Genomic DNA, 18931 nt, shown 5'->3' on the forward strand with positions numbered 1-18931 from the left:
TATATTATCAAAGACTCGCATTGCAAGTTGTTTAGCATTTTTTGTGTAGCGCGCGAAGATAAGGATGCGAGCACAGTTTTGGACCTCCTATAAACAATCAACGAACAACATCACTGTCACAAGATGAAGCCGGGTTGGGACTGGATTAGTGAAGACACCGAAAGCAACTGCGTTAATAAGATGTTTACTTATAAACGCAGATTAAAAATGAACAACTCTGACACCATTATAAACAAAAAGATAAGGAAAATTATAAAGTTCCTAACATGGAACTATCAACAACAAGTAACTAAACGAGAAAGATGAATTTAAAGAATGGAATTGTAAGCAAACGTGAATAACGTCCTATCACCGATCAACAAATAAAATTGTATGCCAATACCCCAAATGTAAACAAGGTTTTATTAAACATCAATTGTGACCAAAGCATGTGATTTATGCACTTATCAACATAATACTCATTTATTCATCAATCTATCAACTCATCAATTTATCAATTCATCAAGCGATATTGAAATATATATGAATTTATGAATCTATCGTTCATATAAGGATATTGAAATAGGAATGCATGAAATTATGAATCTATCGTTCATATAACGATATTGAAATGGGAATGCATGTAATTTTGCTCAGATAGCAATAGTGAAAATGACGATAACATGGAAAACGTAATATATATATATATATATATATATATATATATATATATATATATATATATATATATATATATATATATATATATATATATATAAGAAACCACACAGAGTTAACTGACTCCACATCACCAAACCATATATTTGGCAGCTAAAAGTATAACAACTAAACCGTCTAGTACATATGACACGGTTAAGTACTTCTGCATTGATATATGTTGCGCATGCGCGCACATGAATTCGTTACTCATTACATTAATCGTTCATGCAGCGTATAATTAAATTCAATCTGTCTGTTCAGTTACAACAAATAGCTAACTCGAACCAGACTATAGTATTTCTAATATCCTGGCGTTGTATAACCTTTGTATTGACTCTCTGTAGAATTTAGAATAAATTCTAAAACATCTAATATATGAAATAATTCTGTCATATAAAACGAATAGTGATAAAGAATACAATCTTAAATTTCAATACCTCTATAGATGAAGATTTGCTCCCGTAAAGAGGTAAGCCTTCTGACAAGACTCGTCGTAGTGTAATTTGTTTATTGAAAATTTGCTCTATATGTATACTAGCTGTGACAGATATGCGCAGCTAGGTACTTAGGTTTTCACTGCAGGCAATTTGCACATGCAGCATGGTTTAGTTGCTCTCAGTATTTCGAAATAACTAGAGTCGAAAAAGATAAACCACCCTTGGGTGACGCTGTACGCGGCTACGAAACCCGAGTATATTTTTGATCACATATACATATTGATATAAATCATACACATTTCCGTGACAATCACCAAGCTCAGCTCCATAATATGTAATGTAAACTTTTTACTTGAGTTCACAACACGCACTGATATCAAACGTCCACTTACAACTGTCGTTATATCTAATATCAGGCCGTTCTCTCATGTACAGCTGTGTTGTCAATGTCTCCCTAGCTGACCATTATGACACGGGAGATTCACAGGCGACGCGAAAGTGATCGATATCAAATCATTTAGTTCCACAGCTGGTGAAAATCCAAAAATTATGCAATTTTGAGCAATTACACTTGCGGAAGCGCCGCTTTGCTAACTGCCGCTAATGGTGTCGCGGGTTAAATTGATCTGAAGCATCGAGGTAATGTCAGAAGTGATATGGTATCTCATGCTAAATATTGTTTGTACTCGGGAATGCTTTCAAACCGACTAAGAATTGTTTATATCAACCAGATTCAATTGAAATGACAGAGCTGAATGTGGGCTCATGTTCACGAGTAAAAAGAGTCTTTGTTGGTTACCAATGGGATTCTTCGTCAAATCTCTTCATTGGTCGATCCCATGTTGCACGCTTCAATATTATTCAGGTGGCGACTCTGTCTGCTATAACAAAAACCAAACAAATGTGTTATTAGGACCCAGACAACCAAACGTCCGTGATCAGGCCAACTTAGTACAGGTGCAATGCGATTTACAGGGTGCGATCTTCCTCCGCGGAGATTTGTGTAGAAAACGTCACATTAAATTCTGGTTTCGTTCATAAGCTTGAAATCGTCGAGGAAACGCTCGGAGATGTTTGCATAACAACACTCTGCGTCGCAACATATAATTCGTGAAAACACTAAGTGTTCCAATTGCACCAGTACTCTTCGTGTATAAATCAGCTATGTCTTCAATGAGTTTGTCCATTAACAAACGAAACATGGTGGGAAACCACAGTCACGTCGATAATAAAAATTCTGGCGCGCTGTAGCTCGCCGATCTGACCCAATAAGTGTCCTCAATCGTTCCAAAAGGACGATATTGTCACATAGTCCAACAAGGCCTCTTCCTTCCACTAGATGTTACTTTATGCATCCTTTTAATTTGTTATGTTCTTCATCTGGATAGTTCTTCCTCAGTGCGAAATTCAAGTACATGCACAAATTCAAGTACAGACCACTTTTGCATTTATTCGTGCTTGTTTGAAATTGGGTTCCCTATTTTATTGTTGGTGCACGTATTTGTGACAGTACAGGTACGGGTAATTCTTCAGGTACAGGATTTTCTCCTGTTTTGCATTCAAATATTTCTCCAGGTTCGGATGCATGTATCTGTGGTAATGGTTTTACAATCGGCATGCAAAATGGTTGTAGCATCATGGCTGTTTTCTTCTTTTCCCGAAAATGCTGGGGCTGCCTGTTTCTCCTCTTCTGTCTGTGCTCGCGAAACACGATGTTTTCTTTCCGCTTGAAATATATCCATAAAGACTTTCAAATCTTCATCAACTCCAGAATGAGTGAGAGCAAGTATTTTCTTATAAGTATCATATATCCCACCAGACGTTTGCTCAAACCCAGTCATTTCCCTGTATACCCACTCGGCCTATATTTCCTTTGTACTCCAGGCTAGACATTTGATCATCTATTTATTATATTTGTCGGGTATAGCAGGACCAAAATATATAGGTTTTTCAAAGATCCACCGAAGTCATTAAAATATTGGTAGGAGCTCCATTGTCTACGGATGGCAATATCACTATTATATCTGTTGATGTTCTTCTTCATAGTATTCTATATAGATAAGTAGATAGATAAGATATATATATATATATATATATATATATATATATATATATATATATATATATATATATATATATTAATATATGAATGATGTTTGAATATGGGACAGAAGGATCATACCATTTGTGTTCGGATTGACAGCACGAGCATAGCGGTGGCTTACTATCGAAATCTCAGCGCCGATTCCTCTTTCAGCAAACATATATGTTCGGAGAGTAATTCCAACTCCACTTCCGTGCTTTTGCTTTTTGGTTGGAAATAATTACAAAATCCATATTTTGAAAACTATAAAATTTCTGAAAATTAAAATTCAGGTTTTCACGCGTTGTAACCAGCTTGAAAAACAAGTCGACGTTAAGAGATATGTGGAGACAAGAAAAAGTTGTTAAACGTGACGTAAGCGCTTTGATCTGTCCGACCATGTATTTCATGCGGAAAGCATCAGATGCGGCCGCTGTTTATTTAAATGTTTTGGTCTCATTTTATTCTTTGAAACGAAAAATATACTATATTTGAGGAATTGATAAATTTACGAACACGGACTCTTGAGTACTGTTCGTTTAGTGCCATTAATATCTGAGACAAAAATACCTGAGGCAAAGTGAAGTTTATACACTATTATTTATAACTAGACAAGTATCCCCTGATCTTGACGTGCCACCCACCCCAAGCCAAATTAAACTTTACCTGAACAATGGTACTGTGTATCTGGTTTCACATATCTTGCAATCTCGTGCGAAACGTGCATCTAGAAAAAAAAAGAAATTATGGTTCTTTAATTAAACTGGTGAAATGTTGCGGTATACATATTTTTCTTGGATGAAAGCAAGACCGTGAAATATTCACGGTATAGAAAACCTATTGCGGTATGCGTTGCCAGAACAGCAAACAGCAGTATACCGGTATATCGTTACATTCCTAGCGGAAAGGTATATTTGGGGAAATATGCACTTCAGCTTTCATACATCTTTCAAAAGTCCTTCCCGATCCTGTTTTGGTGTATTTTTCCAACTTGGTGAGAATCTGTTCAATTGATTTCATAATTTATAGGCGTATGGTTTAAAATTATCAGTGGGTTACCATGAAACCAACACAATTCTGATCCTAAACCCATATTTGCTTACTTATGATTCATTGACATAGTCAAATGCACACTGAGAACAATATTCGTTATAATTCCCTAGTTAAGAGAGCGTTGTAACACTGCAATATTTCAGCGAATCATCTTCAAAGACGTTTTCTAGAGTTTATGCCTGGATTTTATGCGTGTGGGATGGTTGCCACACCATTTTCTAATTCTATAAAACTTGTGTTATTTGTACTGTCGTTTTTAAGAAAACATAATCAGCAGCCTCAGCTATAATAACGACTGTAATACGACGAATGTCTTGTTCATCCTCGACCACGTGTGCAATTTCAGCTCTTTGGATTCTGAAAGAATTTAAATATTTAATCGTGCTGCAGTTTCACGGAGCTCTCTCGCAGTATGACGCAGTTCAATAACACAGCCTATTGATATAAGTATGTCAGCATTTCTTGCATATCTTGTTATGTGTATATTACTCTCACGCGCGAATTGTTTCAGTTGTTGTACTATTGTTGTTTCAATAGGTTGATCTAGGCCGTATTGTTGAACAACCAGTTGTGGTCCTTATAGCGTAAGTATGTGAGATTTTCGCATACGGCTTGGTATTCGTATCACACGCTCTTGCGAATTGCCGTAGTTAAATCACAGTCGGCATACTGATATATAAATGAACATTATTGTCTAATTGAGAGTTATTTTTAATTTAAGAGGGTTAGAAAGTGCAATATCTTCAAACCTGGATATTATTTCATTTACTTCTGAAACATATTCCCGCTGATAAATTTCAACACACGTTTTCCTTTCCAGTTTATTGTATAATGTTTCGTAATTCCTTTGACAGTCGGTTATTATGTATGTCATCGTTATATTAATACTAAAAACATCTCTCTACTTGATTTATCTTTGGTGATAACTATCATTATTGCAGTATTCATTGGTTCCTATTGGTCTCGCCAACTTTTTCAGCTTCATTTTTTCCTGCAGAATATGAAATAATGTTCGTTCAAGATTTTTCTTATAATATTTGACCAGTTAACACGGTTGGAGCTCAGTATGTTCCGGACATGTATTCAAAGGTCATATAACATCTTCTGCAAACTTTGACAACTCTAAACGAAACAGTGCTTTAATCTTTTCTGTTACATTGCTCACTCTCCACTGATATGGTAGATTAATCACAATTGAATATATCCATAAATCTGTTAAAACATGTATGCATATCATTCTGACCTTTTTGTCAGTTATATATATATATATATATATATATATATATATATATATATATATATATATATATATATATATTGCGGTAATTGTTTAAACATATTCTCTGCCGCAGTTGGTATACAGTATTCTTACCAACAATATTGGTATATAATATTTACTTTATACCAACACGATAAAAACCATGTTACTTGTAATGTATGTACTACAGACAAAGTTAATTTCTACTGACGGTATGTGTACTTTTAAATAAAACATCTAAATGGTATTTCGCCTGAAGGTTGTCGAAGATCAAACTAATCAAATATGTAATTCTGCATATTCAACTGTTTGAAGTACACGTAATGCTAACACAAATAGCAGATATAACATACATTTCCCCTGCTCCTCTCATTAATTATGAAACATTAATAGCTTGTTTGCACATATGAAAGATTACTACTCGACTGGGTAAGTCGGTACTTATTGTTTTACTTGCTCAATTTACAAACACAAAAATTCCTTCTCATAAGGACGACTCGATATTCTTTCAATTTACCAGAAACTAATGTAGATCACTTCTTGAGTTAAAATTTCTTCTTGTGATGCTAAAAAAGTGAATATTTATATTTCATCTTGTGATCATACCTGCTTGTTTGCCTTTTAATTACATTCCTATCCTCATGCTTTGTTGCAATTATATATTGATACATATTAGGTATTTCTCCCGTTTTTCTCTTTTTTTTCGAAATGCTCATCCGTTTAATCTCTTTACTTGTTTATTCTTTAAGTTAATTTTAAGCATTACGATGTTGATGCATGCTGATGATGTACTTATTCTGTGTTACAATGATGGATCATAAAAGGCCGAATGGTGAAACCGCCACTTTTCGTATCAACGGGGCTATTCCAAAGTATTCATAGTGTTTGTAACCAAATGATATCGATATAAAAGTATCCATCGTGATACAAGTTTTCAAATATATCGACATCCAATACATAAATATCAATAGTGATATAAATTTTAACTTGAATAGTAATCGAAATGAAACTTCATTCGTGCGAAATAAAGAACAACCACATGTTATTTGTAATATGAACGTTCTCGTAGAAACTCACACAGCTGAGTTGTCTGAAGAGGAGAGTGAATGACGACGGCAATTTCCTTATAAAACGGGATTAGATAACCCAGGTACTGACAATACTGTGAAGCATTAATATGACAAATTTCCGGTCTTTGACCAAATAAAAGTCGTCCTAAAACCAGATACGCCTTTGTAGTGATCTCTAATGAATAAAAAGAGGAAACAATCGATTCTTTAAATTTTCTATCCTTATAGAAGCGTGGTTTAAAACATATGGTGGGCGTTATGTATATTTATTTTTTTATTTATTTATTTATTTATTTATTTATTTATTTATTTATTTATTTATTTAAAATTGTAGAGAAATGCGACCTTCCACTTCTCCACAGACTGAACTGGCAATTCACACTAGATGATTGTGATGCGTATGGGGGGCGAAAAGTTAGATTTATGTCCAAGGAAACTCTCAGGAAACTAATATCGCTCGACAACGTATGCACATTCAAAGCTGAGATCGTGGTCCGTCTGAAACTCAATAACGAACAGAAAGAAGTGATGCTAGCACAACATTCCAATTACAGCAACAAGCACAACCTGACCTTCCTTCTAAACGATCATCAGGAGTTCAATGCTCCAGTCACCAAAATAATCCCTTATTTCTACCTTGGCTTCTTACCAATTTCGACAGCTAGATTCAGTACAACACAAGGCTATCGAGCAAATGACATTGATTTTTCGTTTAATAACTGCGATGCAAATCCCAACAGCTACATCGTCTTCTATACTGGAGAACAAAACATAAATTACACCACCGCCCCACAAAGCTCCTTTATGATGGGTTGGATAGATCACGCAAAGTTGGTACCAGCTGCGCGATACTTACCAGACCACTACTTCATGAAGTTTGAGATGCACATGGGTGGATGCGGCGGGCTGATGAGGGGCAAGGGGGCTGCTGTGGGATGCATAATAGGTAAGTTTTAAAGATTGTATATATATATATATATATATATATATATATATATATATATATATATATATATATATATAGAGAGAGAGAGAGAGAGAGAGAGAGAGAGAGAGAGAGAGAGGGCTATATCCTTAGCTATAAGTTGAAGTCGGCAAACACAAACGCCACAAATAGTTGTTTTATATCTAATATAAAATGGATCGAACATAAAAAGATTTATGCTTGAATATAGGTCAAAATGACTTCTCGAACAATAAATAAAGAGCTGAGACCGCTGTCTTTGTTGAATTTCTCAAATTTATCAGCATATCGTCATGGACAGTCCCTTCCACCTTCTTCTTTTCATCCATCTGACAAAGCCAATATACCTCTCTTTTAACAGCTACAAAGATGGCCCTCAATACTGATTCCGTGCTAGCAACTGTGTCGCACTTGTCCTCGCCTTGAACCTCTGAATACACACCGCCTATTTCCTTGTTCTCTCCTCTAGATGTTCCGTCGTCTTTGAATCATTGTATGTCCTAAACGGTGCTAGCAAATATCCTCTGATCGTCCGCCTCTACTTTGTTAAGGTTTAACGAGATAAAGTACACTACGCGAGGTTCTCAATTCTTGTGTATATCACGTCGGAAAACGGATTGATTACTTCGTTTGAACTATCCCAATGTCTTTGTAAATTGTAACTCAGTAAATTCTTCCTCTGAAAGTTGTTCAACCGCACAAAGTCTCCATATCAGAGAGTGTCGCTGCACTTTTGCATGCTACTACTTCTGCTCATGATGATGCGTACCGATCTGCTTCATTGCCGCTTTATGCATCATTATCCCGGATGTATCGTATAGTATCTACTTAAGTGACTTAGTCCATCACAATTGTACAATCTGCATCACCAAGCCTTGATTCACAAAAGGATTAACAGCGTATCTCAGCTGCAATACGGCGGAAAAGAAACACGTGATTTAGTACAACGGACACCTCTAGGCCATCAAGAAAAATGCCATATATGTATCCCAGTGTTTCTGTACATCCTTTACGAACATGGATAACGAGTTCTCCAAGGTCACATTACACCTCTACACCATTCATTCCGATTGTGATCGCTTGGACGCCGTACGTATCTGTTTATATGTAATAAGCTGCATGCAGCTTGAAAAGCCACAGACGTAATATTCTTCACTTGATTTAAATGCAGCTGGAGGCTAACGTTAAACTAGCAGATAAACTTCTTTACCCGTTTCTCAGCGACAGTAGTAGTTATATTGAATTTGGCATACGCATGAGCCCACTTATTGAAGTAATCGACCACTATCATAATGTACTTACTACCGCCACTGGAAGTTTACACAGTTCCAAAATTATCGATTGGGATGCGTTACATTGGTCCACCAACGTTGTATTGTGTATCTTGTGTTTGGAGTAACATTTTGCCAATTTTAGAATCACAGTCTCTACCCAATCTCAATATGTCCTGCAGCAGCCCACGCAGCAATGAAACTCTCACCTAATACTCTGTCTTAGGTGGCTGGATGTTACCTTTTGTAAGATAATGTTATTCCCATCATCGTGACTCTCCCAGTGTCTGAACCATACGCCGTTGAGAAACGAACATCTATCTTGCGACCAATACCTTTCTAAGTTCACCACCCACTGACCATATTATCATTCTCTGGCTTGTACTTCGTCAACTCCGTAAAGCCTGAATCTTGTAAATGCTCCATGCGCATTTATATGGCAATCCAATGAAACCAATGATTGCTTTTAGTATCTACTCTCAACACAATTATCGACATCAGCCGCATATTCCTTGTGAACGTTACCAAGGGAGTTTACTAGATATCTCGCTTAGATGCTTCCAAATGCCAATGTCCTTGAAATCACTAAACAGTGTCTTCGACAAGCCTTCTGCCATGCGATCGACCTTTTCGATGTTAAATGTCATTGTCATATACATTGATGGCAGATCTACCCAACATGCAATCTGTCTGTCTGGGTTGGGGAAAGCTAACAACTAGCGAAGATCTATGTGATCCTGTCTAAAACAACACATTTCCCCAAAGAGGGTGGTAATGTATGTTAGCAGAAACTACAGCAAATAGTTCCTTTCTCTTTCGTGGTACCTGCCTTCAACGTTTGTCAGCGTCACACCATCATATTTGATGGACCATTTTTTTATATCTGCGACAGGAAAGTTAAAGACTGGTCAGGCCAATCTACATTTTAAATCACCAAAATCTGGATTGTATTCCACTTCCAAAGAGAGAAAAAAAAACACAGTTCTTCTCTGTAAATCTTACCAGGCGTTAGCCTATTGTTCCATGAATGTTCTTACTTCAGTTACAGCAGCGCAAAATCACACGTCCAAGGAGCATTACTTTGGACTAAAACAACTTGATTTTTCATGGCTGAACTTTAATGTTGCATTCATTAGTTTCAGAAAAAAAGTTTTCTTAGCATGATCACCTCCTCTACGAAAGTACCTGCGAAAATTATGATATCGTCAAGGTACATCGGGCACACACGCCAGTTTAGAAGTATCTTCTCCACGAATGCCTCAAATGTTGCTGCTGCGTTGCAATTCGAAAACGATATGACGTAAATCTCGTACATATGCCCACGTCCAGTGACAAAATCAGCCTTAGGCCTATCCCTTGGATCAATTTCAATTTGATGATAGGCACCCAAGCTGTCAAGAGTGCTTATGAATCTCCTTATGCGTTAAACGTCTTATCAGTTCACGACGACGGATACATATTTATCATTGTCTGTGTTTTGCGTCTCACCATCCTTCTTTGCCACTAGCAATATATGCGAACTCTCATGTAAAACAATCAAATCCCGATCGAAACATTTCTCCACATGTTTCTCCACCTCATCATATGGGCAAGTCGAGATACGCCTTGAGCATGACCCATTTGTTTAGTTGTGACTTGTGTTACGGTGTAGATATAATGCTTCTCTTAAGTCTTCCAATACCGCCCCTAGATTTTTAAAACTCAAAATGGAACTCGACCAGAAGGGACTCTAACTTATTCTACTTCTCTCCAAAAGGATTGACCTTGACCTCCTCGTACAAAATCATTCAAATGAATTGGGATTTCGATAATTCAGCACATTGCACGTGCAAATATGGTTTTGTTACGCTACCAGAATGCTCTCTACGTGAACTTCCTCCTCACCATGGTGGCGTCTTGTAAAAATGCATTCCTCCTGAACCGCGTACTATGAGTACATTTTTATCACATTTCCGGAAGAATACCATACGTCCGCATCAGCACACTCAGAAACGTCCCATATATTGTACTGGAAAAGAACAGCGGTACTGTTAGCATCCTATCGTGCGTCTCGCAAACGTATCATCTTGTGAATGTCCTGTTGTGTCACATTATCTCCAATACCGTTATCGTCTCATACGTGTCACGTAGTCCAATTTTTAACACCTCTTTGCAATAAATATAACATAATATTTCCCATACAAAATAAGTACCATTTGTTGTTTTGATTACAAATTATAATGCTCCTTAATGATCAGAATCTTCACCATCTAACTGCACCCTATGGGAACACGTATTCGTAAGTAAAATATCAATTCAATAGATGGATAAGAAACATTACAAAATCACCAATAATGCAAGCTGGAACAAGACCGTACACTAATCAAAGAACTCATGAATGTGCACAATAGAGCGAAAAATAAATGTTACAATAATTTCCAGAGAACTACATTATATCCCTTTGAAATCTTTATGTTCTTCTTCCTCTTAAATGTTCCTGACATCAACACTTTTTGTTCCAGGTCAATGAAGGAATTGCATACCTAGAAACTTATGTAAGATGCAACAACAGATGGTTTTTGGTGGATCCAATATAACTGATAAACTAGTTTTCGCTTCCTGAGTCGCTATTTAATTGGCCTAATGATGGAAGACAATATGAAGATAAACAATAACATGTGATTCTTATAATTTAAGAACCTTTCATAATAAATGTCGTGTTGTCTGTGGCGTGAAAATAGTTTATTTTAATAGTTCTTTGTAAATTGTATAAATAAATTGATTTTATGCTAGATTTAGATTAACCCTATAAAAACTTCGTTATATGGTGGAAACATTTTCTTATTTAATACTTCTGGATAAAACTGAAGTTGTGACAAAACATTATCAACAATATATCCACTATATAGACAAAACTGAAAATGCGTTTTGCACCAAGCTGGTGTAGGAATATGTTGAGGCCGACAGGGTAGAGAATTATGTTCCTTCACCGTATCAAACGAGGTAATTTTATCTACTCGGAACAAATCACTTATTAGGTTATGTATTTGTTACATATCCCCATTTTCTTCACATATTCTTTTCAAAATTTGTATGTATACCTCTTATCAAAATAATAATTAGGCATTTATGTGAGATATTTTACAATCCTCCGAAAAATCTCCATGTGACGTAAGTAACTGTGGTTAGGCCTAGATATATACTGTGCATTTGCGTCATCGGTCAGTGTGAGTAGCTCATATGGTGATTTTTAACCTTTAATTGTTCAAACCTTATGAATCGATTTAAACTGTATTTTTCCTTACTTCTCATATGGAACGTATGTTTTGGACAAGTAAGTGACCATTTCTCGTACACTCTACCCACTGAATACACACACTCTGTTGCCAAGCAAGTTTCAGGGCAAATTTCACAGAATAACAGTAATTAAGTACATTCAGTTTTATACAGAAAACTATTAATTTGCAGTACTTTCAAACCCTCAATTTGTATGTTTTCATTACAGGAAATTATTGATGCGTTGAACTAAAAGGTGATAAATTAAGCATGTATTTTAACAACACGATGATTCGGCCTCTTTCTAACACGCAGGCTAGATTTTTAAAGATCAATCGGATATTTTAAGCAATATTTTTGTTTCTTTCTTTTCATTTTCTAATTAAACAGGCGCAAGAATTTACAATGTAATCAGACATAAAATTATCTGCTTGTGCTTCAGTTAGGAAAAAGTCTCGACAGCATTGTAACAAGGTGTAATGCTTTCACATTTGTGTCTTTCTCAAAGTAGCTGCTACTCTGTCATAGGTCTATCTTTATGGTGTAAATGGTTTTTCTTTCTTCAGTTTTATCCTGAGATTTATTACGCAAATTTGATTGCTAAGTAATATTACTAGACAAATTGAAAGTTCCTCCACTTAAACTTGCTCCATAAAAAAATATAAAAAATAAACAAATTCAAGGACCATATTTTAGAAACTCTGAAGCTGAAATGGTTTGGGGGTTAATTTAGTAAGTTAGATTATTTGCATTGTGGAATGTCTCTTCATTGTGTCATCAGTGCTGCAGCTGGAAACAAAGTCAACGGATGCACAGTTTAGAATATTTCTTTCTTCGATTTCTTATATAATTTTGTTTACGGTCGTTACGCCAAATGTTCAGCACTTTGTGGCAATTAGAAAACTCATCTGAAGATCAAATGTTGAGACCATAGTTACTGTCACTAAATTATCTGTCTATAGCTCTGTTGTAGCTATCAAGAGTATCTGGTGGTACAAACCATCCGGTTTCGTTAAAATAACAAGGTAGGCATCATTGTAAGCGTCTATTTAAACAGGTTTAAGGTTTTTTCCAAAGGTAGGCTCAATTCTAAAAATACCATGAATAAGAGTCCCTACGTCTTTCTTACTGTGTCTGGATTTGTTAAACTTTCAATACATGATTTCAGCAGCAATGTATGTGGTCGCCCCCTCCTTCTTCTGTCATTTGTTGTAACGTTGTAACGTTGCACGCCAGCTTCGTCTGAGAACTCACTGGCAAACATTCTGTCCAAAACAGTCTTGTCAACCTCAGCTAACTGTAATTTCTCGGCTGTATATACCGTGAAATGTCAATGAACTTCATCACTACTTACGGTACTCCACCGTTATCCCCAGCGACAAAAGAAGCAATTTTCATCCAATAAGACAGCATTTCTTGAAATTATAAATATGTGTTGACATTTTTCCAATATTTGAAAGTGTAATGCAGTAAAGAATTACCATTCTTTTATAAGTGGACTATTGTTGAATATTTCATGTTGTAAAAATGTTCCATGCTGCGTGTGCAATATGGAAATTTTAGGTGTGCGATCCGGAATCACATATTGAACATCTATATCGAACCCCGGATCAGCCATGTAAAAATAAATGGATATATGCTAAAGAAACTTATAGGACATCGAGGTCTAAATATTACCCTTATCTGGATTTACTTTACACATGATCAATAAATAATCATTCACTTATTAAGTTGTCACAAGTCAAACCATTTCTCGTATTTGCAATACATATGTTTAAAAAAGAGACATACTGAAATGGTGTATATTATTATTATTGATTTATGTAATTGAAGTCACTCTGATATCAGTGGGATGTGAATGATTCAGATTTGAATCATTGTTCCCTCTCGAAGTAAACGTTTACCAAAACAAATTATATACCTTGGTATTCTGAGGAATGCAAGGAAACAAAATGTGCATCTTTGAACAAATCAGACATCCAAGTGACATAAATAAAATCATATGGATGGAGCAAGATGTATACTTTCTTTTAATTCTAACGTACGAAAATTTGCTATTATAATAAAGAGAAGAAAAAAACCAACTAAAAAAGTCGTAATCCACGAAGAGCAAATGCAAAGACTATTGGAAACTTCTAATCGTCTAATTTCCGTGAAGTCTTCTTAATACTTCAGACATATTAATAACGAAATCGAGACAACTTTCCTTCATGATGAAGATCATGTTTTGGTTTCTTTAATAAAGCTGTAAACGTGCTTCATACCTCAATTAATCAGCTATGCGTTGAAAGATTACGGACCCATATAAAAGAGTAAAAATAAATTTCATCCACGTTAACAGTTGCTGATCCTAATCAATTTGTATACTTTATAATGCTAGTTTCTACAATGGCTGTTCTTCGCTCGGCTTGTTAAAGGCTATATATCATTCCATTGCATAGTAGATTGCTAGCAATATTGATAATTATAGCAGACTTAATTATAACATATTGATAGAATGCATTGATAGAATGCATTTTGTCTATCTTGAAGCTCACAATGCATATGGGGACAATAACATTTCTTTAGGTGGCGGCTATTGATAATGGACTTTGATGGAAGAAAATAGGATCAAGACCCCTTATATAGAACATTTTTCTCAATTATTCTTCATTCGCGTGGAAACCGAAATGTGACATACTCTTCACACCATGAGGCATTGTCTCATTCAATAATTATCGTCAGATTTGCTGGACGTCTTTTTGACTTACTGTTATTTCTTTGATTTACTGTTATTACTTTGACTTACTGTTATTACTTTGCTTCTAAGACACAGAAGGACTGAACGTTTTTCGCATCAAATATACCTTAAGTATACAAATACATACATTATTTATTTCACTTTTGACAGCTTATATCCATCAAAGCAAGATTTGCATTAGTTTACATTTCTAATATGCCTATCTGTAACAGTTATTCCTTTGCAAAACATTTCTTTAAAACGGCAAATTATGCGCAATGGAAATTCATGGGTCAGACGGAAGGAGATGAATCGCCTGTTGACGAAGTAATGATGACAAAGCTTTCTTTAAGCATGGATTTTGTATCAATGTCAGGGAAAATCTTTAAACTATAGCAAACAAAATCAATGATATACAGCAACTGATGCAGAACATATGTAAGCTTCAAAACCCTTTTCGCGCACACGCTTGAATGATTATCGATTATGACTACTGATGTTTAAGCTCACATCATATCAGGACATAAATTGTATGCATACATTAATAATAATCCTCTGATGCTTCAGTTCTATACACCAACAAATGCAGAAGTTAAAGAATATTCAAAGTTGTTAGCACAGCAGCAGATGTTTGGGGCTTTTACTGCTGCCCTAGTCTGACTATTTGTCTTAAGGCCTTAGCTTAGTTAGTTGTAGTTATTCAACAAGCAGCATAAATGTTAGCACATCATAAGACTAGGAAGATGAAAGGAAGAAAGATGAAAACTGACAATCATGACGACAATACCAAGTATTTTCTGCCCTTTTCCCTTAATTCTGCAGATTTCCCAAATTCCAGAGTACGCGCGTACTGAGACTCTCTCCACAAACGTCACGTGGTCATCTCTTGTTGAAATATGTTTATTTGTCTCTTTCATACGGGGTTCCTTAAAAAAAGACAACTGCGGTATTATCATGTACAATGACTGCTGCAACTCGAGTACATTAGGAAATAAATTAATAAAAACCGTAATTTGAAACCCGATTTTAAACAGGAACACTCAACGGGCATGATCGATAATGATTTATGTGAATGTTCATAACGTGAATAATTCCAATTTTTATAAATGAAACGGATTTTGTTCAATACGATTTGCTGTAAACGGTCACGTGATACTGATCTGGCATTTTTTACACATCGATAAATTCTGGGACTACTTTCGGTTTGTGTACCGTTTGCAAGATAAATAAACATTGCAAACACATGACTGTGAACGATTGTTTCATCCTTTAAATTTTATATAGAAATTATACCCTTTTTATACTATTTTCAAATATTCTTTGAAATGCATTGTTTACAATTTGGCGTTAGTCTGCTACATAGTCGCGCAAAATGGCCGATTACGGTGATTTTTCACTGCAGTTGTCTGCGGAGTTTTTTGAACAATTAGATGACAAGGAATTAAAAGAAATAATAGCAGCGACTGAAGCAGATGAAAATGGATTTGACTATAATGTGATGGATGCTACAAACGCTGAAACTGAAACAGAACAACAGAGATTGATAAATTCCATCACACAGCACCCCATGACCTCATTCACCCTAGCCATACACAACAACAACAACAATAATAGCGTGGGAACTGGGCCAGTCAATTTTGAGGCCGCTCAGGGATATAAACCAAGAGTCATGAAATTATCTGAGGAGGACTTAAAAGCTATCGAAATAAATCAATACTCAGAGGCTGCTAAACGAAACACAAAATGGGGAATTGGCGTTTTCAATTGTAATTTTTTACTTTTTTATTTTAATTTTGTTTGCTTATTTAAAAAACGTGAAACGTGTGTGGATGTTGGTTGTTTTGTTAATATGACAGCTTGCACAAAATAAAAACAAATATTTATGAGACCATTATTCAAAGACTGAATAAAAATTTTAAATGGTAAAACTACCATCTCCACCAATGTGACTTAACACCATTGAAACATATATATAATAATCCATAAAGGTGATTGTTTTGCTAATTTAAATTATTTTGGATGTGTAGTCAATAATTCCTTTTAGCACTTCAGCACTCAACTATGCAACTAAACAAAATGTATGGCTGGTTGTGCAAGCAACTATACATTTAACAACTGCACATCTAATTTCTGAATAGATAACTGAAAGGGTCTTGTTAAGTATTAACGCTGATGATAAAGATATAAAATGTTATTCCGGTATAGGACATGCTATAATAAAAAAAGAATGTTATTTTTTATATGAAAGGAAATGTGCTGACACAAAGGGTAGCCATTGCCTAAAATGTAAAGTATGAAATTGCCGAATAAACGTAACTGTGACAGTAGTTACATTTCATCTGACCTTAGATCACTGAACGGGTCTTCACAAGTGTTAACGCTATTGAGAATGGTATAACATGTTTTTTCTGTATGTAATTTATTTCACTGGTACCTTTATGCTAGTAAGGGATAGCACCATCTTGTTCATATTTCCATGTTGTTCATTTGAAAAGTCCATTATGATTTAAGGTTTGATTGGAAATTTAATCTAGCACACTAGTTCATTCCGTATCAGCTGTTATTATGTAAGGTCATGGTCATCTAACGTAGCGGATGGGACTGACTAAAATTGAACAAGAATGTTGTAAGTTAACTAAATGTGTTGAAACCATCGGTAGCCATTGGCTAAGATGTAAAGCATGAAGATTCTGAATAAACGTGACTGTGACAGTAGTCAATATGTTCGTGTGATTCTATACAGGTTATGTCTTATGGGGCGATGTGAAGCGGCGAATGAAAGGAAAAGTACTCGCTACTTAAATTGGAATGCATTGTTGATGGAATAAATTGATCTGACGAAGAAAGGACGACATTGGAATTATAAGGATTAAATGATCATGGTTGGGTATTCATCAATGTGTAAATTTTACCTAATCACTCACAAAACTAACATAAAGTCCTTCGGACTTTATTTACTTTGTGAGTGATTAGGTAAAATTTACACATCGATAAATACCCAACCATGATCATTTAATCCTATAATAAAAGTTTAGTACGGAAGCAATTGACATGGTCACTCGGTGCTAAACATGCAGCTGCACAAAAAATATACTATGGACAGTAAGTTATGTAGATGATTGATATAAAATAGTAATTTAATAAACATAACTAAATAAAGAATACTTTCTCTTTTCTACTGTTGTAGAAACGAGTACTTACCATAAACCTTTTTCAGTAAATTGAGTCTGTAATTCGATATTGCCAGTGAAAGTTACATTCAATGAACTGCAAAGTCCGACCAGTCAGCAAAACGAGTCACTGCCTGTATTTCCCGATCGATGCATTTCTACTTGCCACTTTTCCGTTAAAGAATTTCATATCATAAAAGGATGGTCGCATTAGCATTATTTAGTTTGTATCATACTAGTTCTTACTTGTTTTTATGTTTCATGTACTTCATAACCAAACGATACAAAGGCCTCACGTAATGTAACGTTGATGGATGTCAAACAGTAATATTATAAAGCTATTTCTGTTGAAATGACGTTATCGGAGATCATGTAAGAGAACATTGTAACGGCAACATATCACGTCTGAAAATAGAACTATAATCCTTAAATCTCAGGAAAATATTGTAAAGCATGCAAGGACAGAAAGACTTCGAAATTGCTCACTTAATGGCAACATATCAAGTTTGATGTTAGAAACATAATCGTCATATCTCAGGAAAATAATTTAAAACACACAAGGACTGAACGAACTCAACAGTGGTCTCTCTGTATCAATATTAGCAATGGCTGTGCTCATTTTACCTAAGTATTCCGTGATAGGAAATCTAAATGTTGTTTGAATATTATTGGAGGAGTTTCCCCTATGCCCTCCAGAGATACAGATTGACGACAAATAACATATAATATTCTTCTAGTGACTTAAGATTTAAAAAAGCTTTCGGTGCGCATAATCAGATAACGGATACGATGTCAATGCAATTAAAACAGATAACTATACATTCATTTGTCACTATAGCTTTCGTCGTCAAAACTAGACACACATGTTAAATGAAGACAAGACTTTATTTAATTATATTAGCCCTGTTACAGAATAAGGCCATAAACTCGTTACATCAGTGACAGATAATAC

General features: G+C 35.3%; 1 protein-coding gene across 1 annotated transcript in view; it reads left to right on the plus strand.

Moving 5' to 3' along the window:
* The window catches only part of LOC149798035 (uncharacterized), a 38131-nt gene extending 24547 nt beyond the window's left edge, over positions 1–13584 (plus strand). The window contains exons 3-4 of the mRNA XM_089960527.1: positions 6935–7546; positions 11337–13584. Coding sequence (XP_089816653.1) covers positions 6935–7546; positions 11337–11344 — 620 coding nt within the window. The 3' untranslated portion in view covers positions 11345–13584. The remainder of the gene's footprint in view (positions 1–6934; positions 7547–11336) is intronic.
* Positions 13585–18931: the final 5347 nt, after the last annotated feature.

The sequence above is a fragment of the Sinohyriopsis cumingii genome, chromosome 6 (assembly GCF_028554795.1).
Source record: "Sinohyriopsis cumingii isolate HCF-2022 chromosome 6, ASM2855479v2, whole genome shotgun sequence".
NCBI classification, from domain to species: domain Eukaryota; kingdom Metazoa; phylum Mollusca; class Bivalvia; order Unionida; family Unionidae; genus Sinohyriopsis; species Sinohyriopsis cumingii.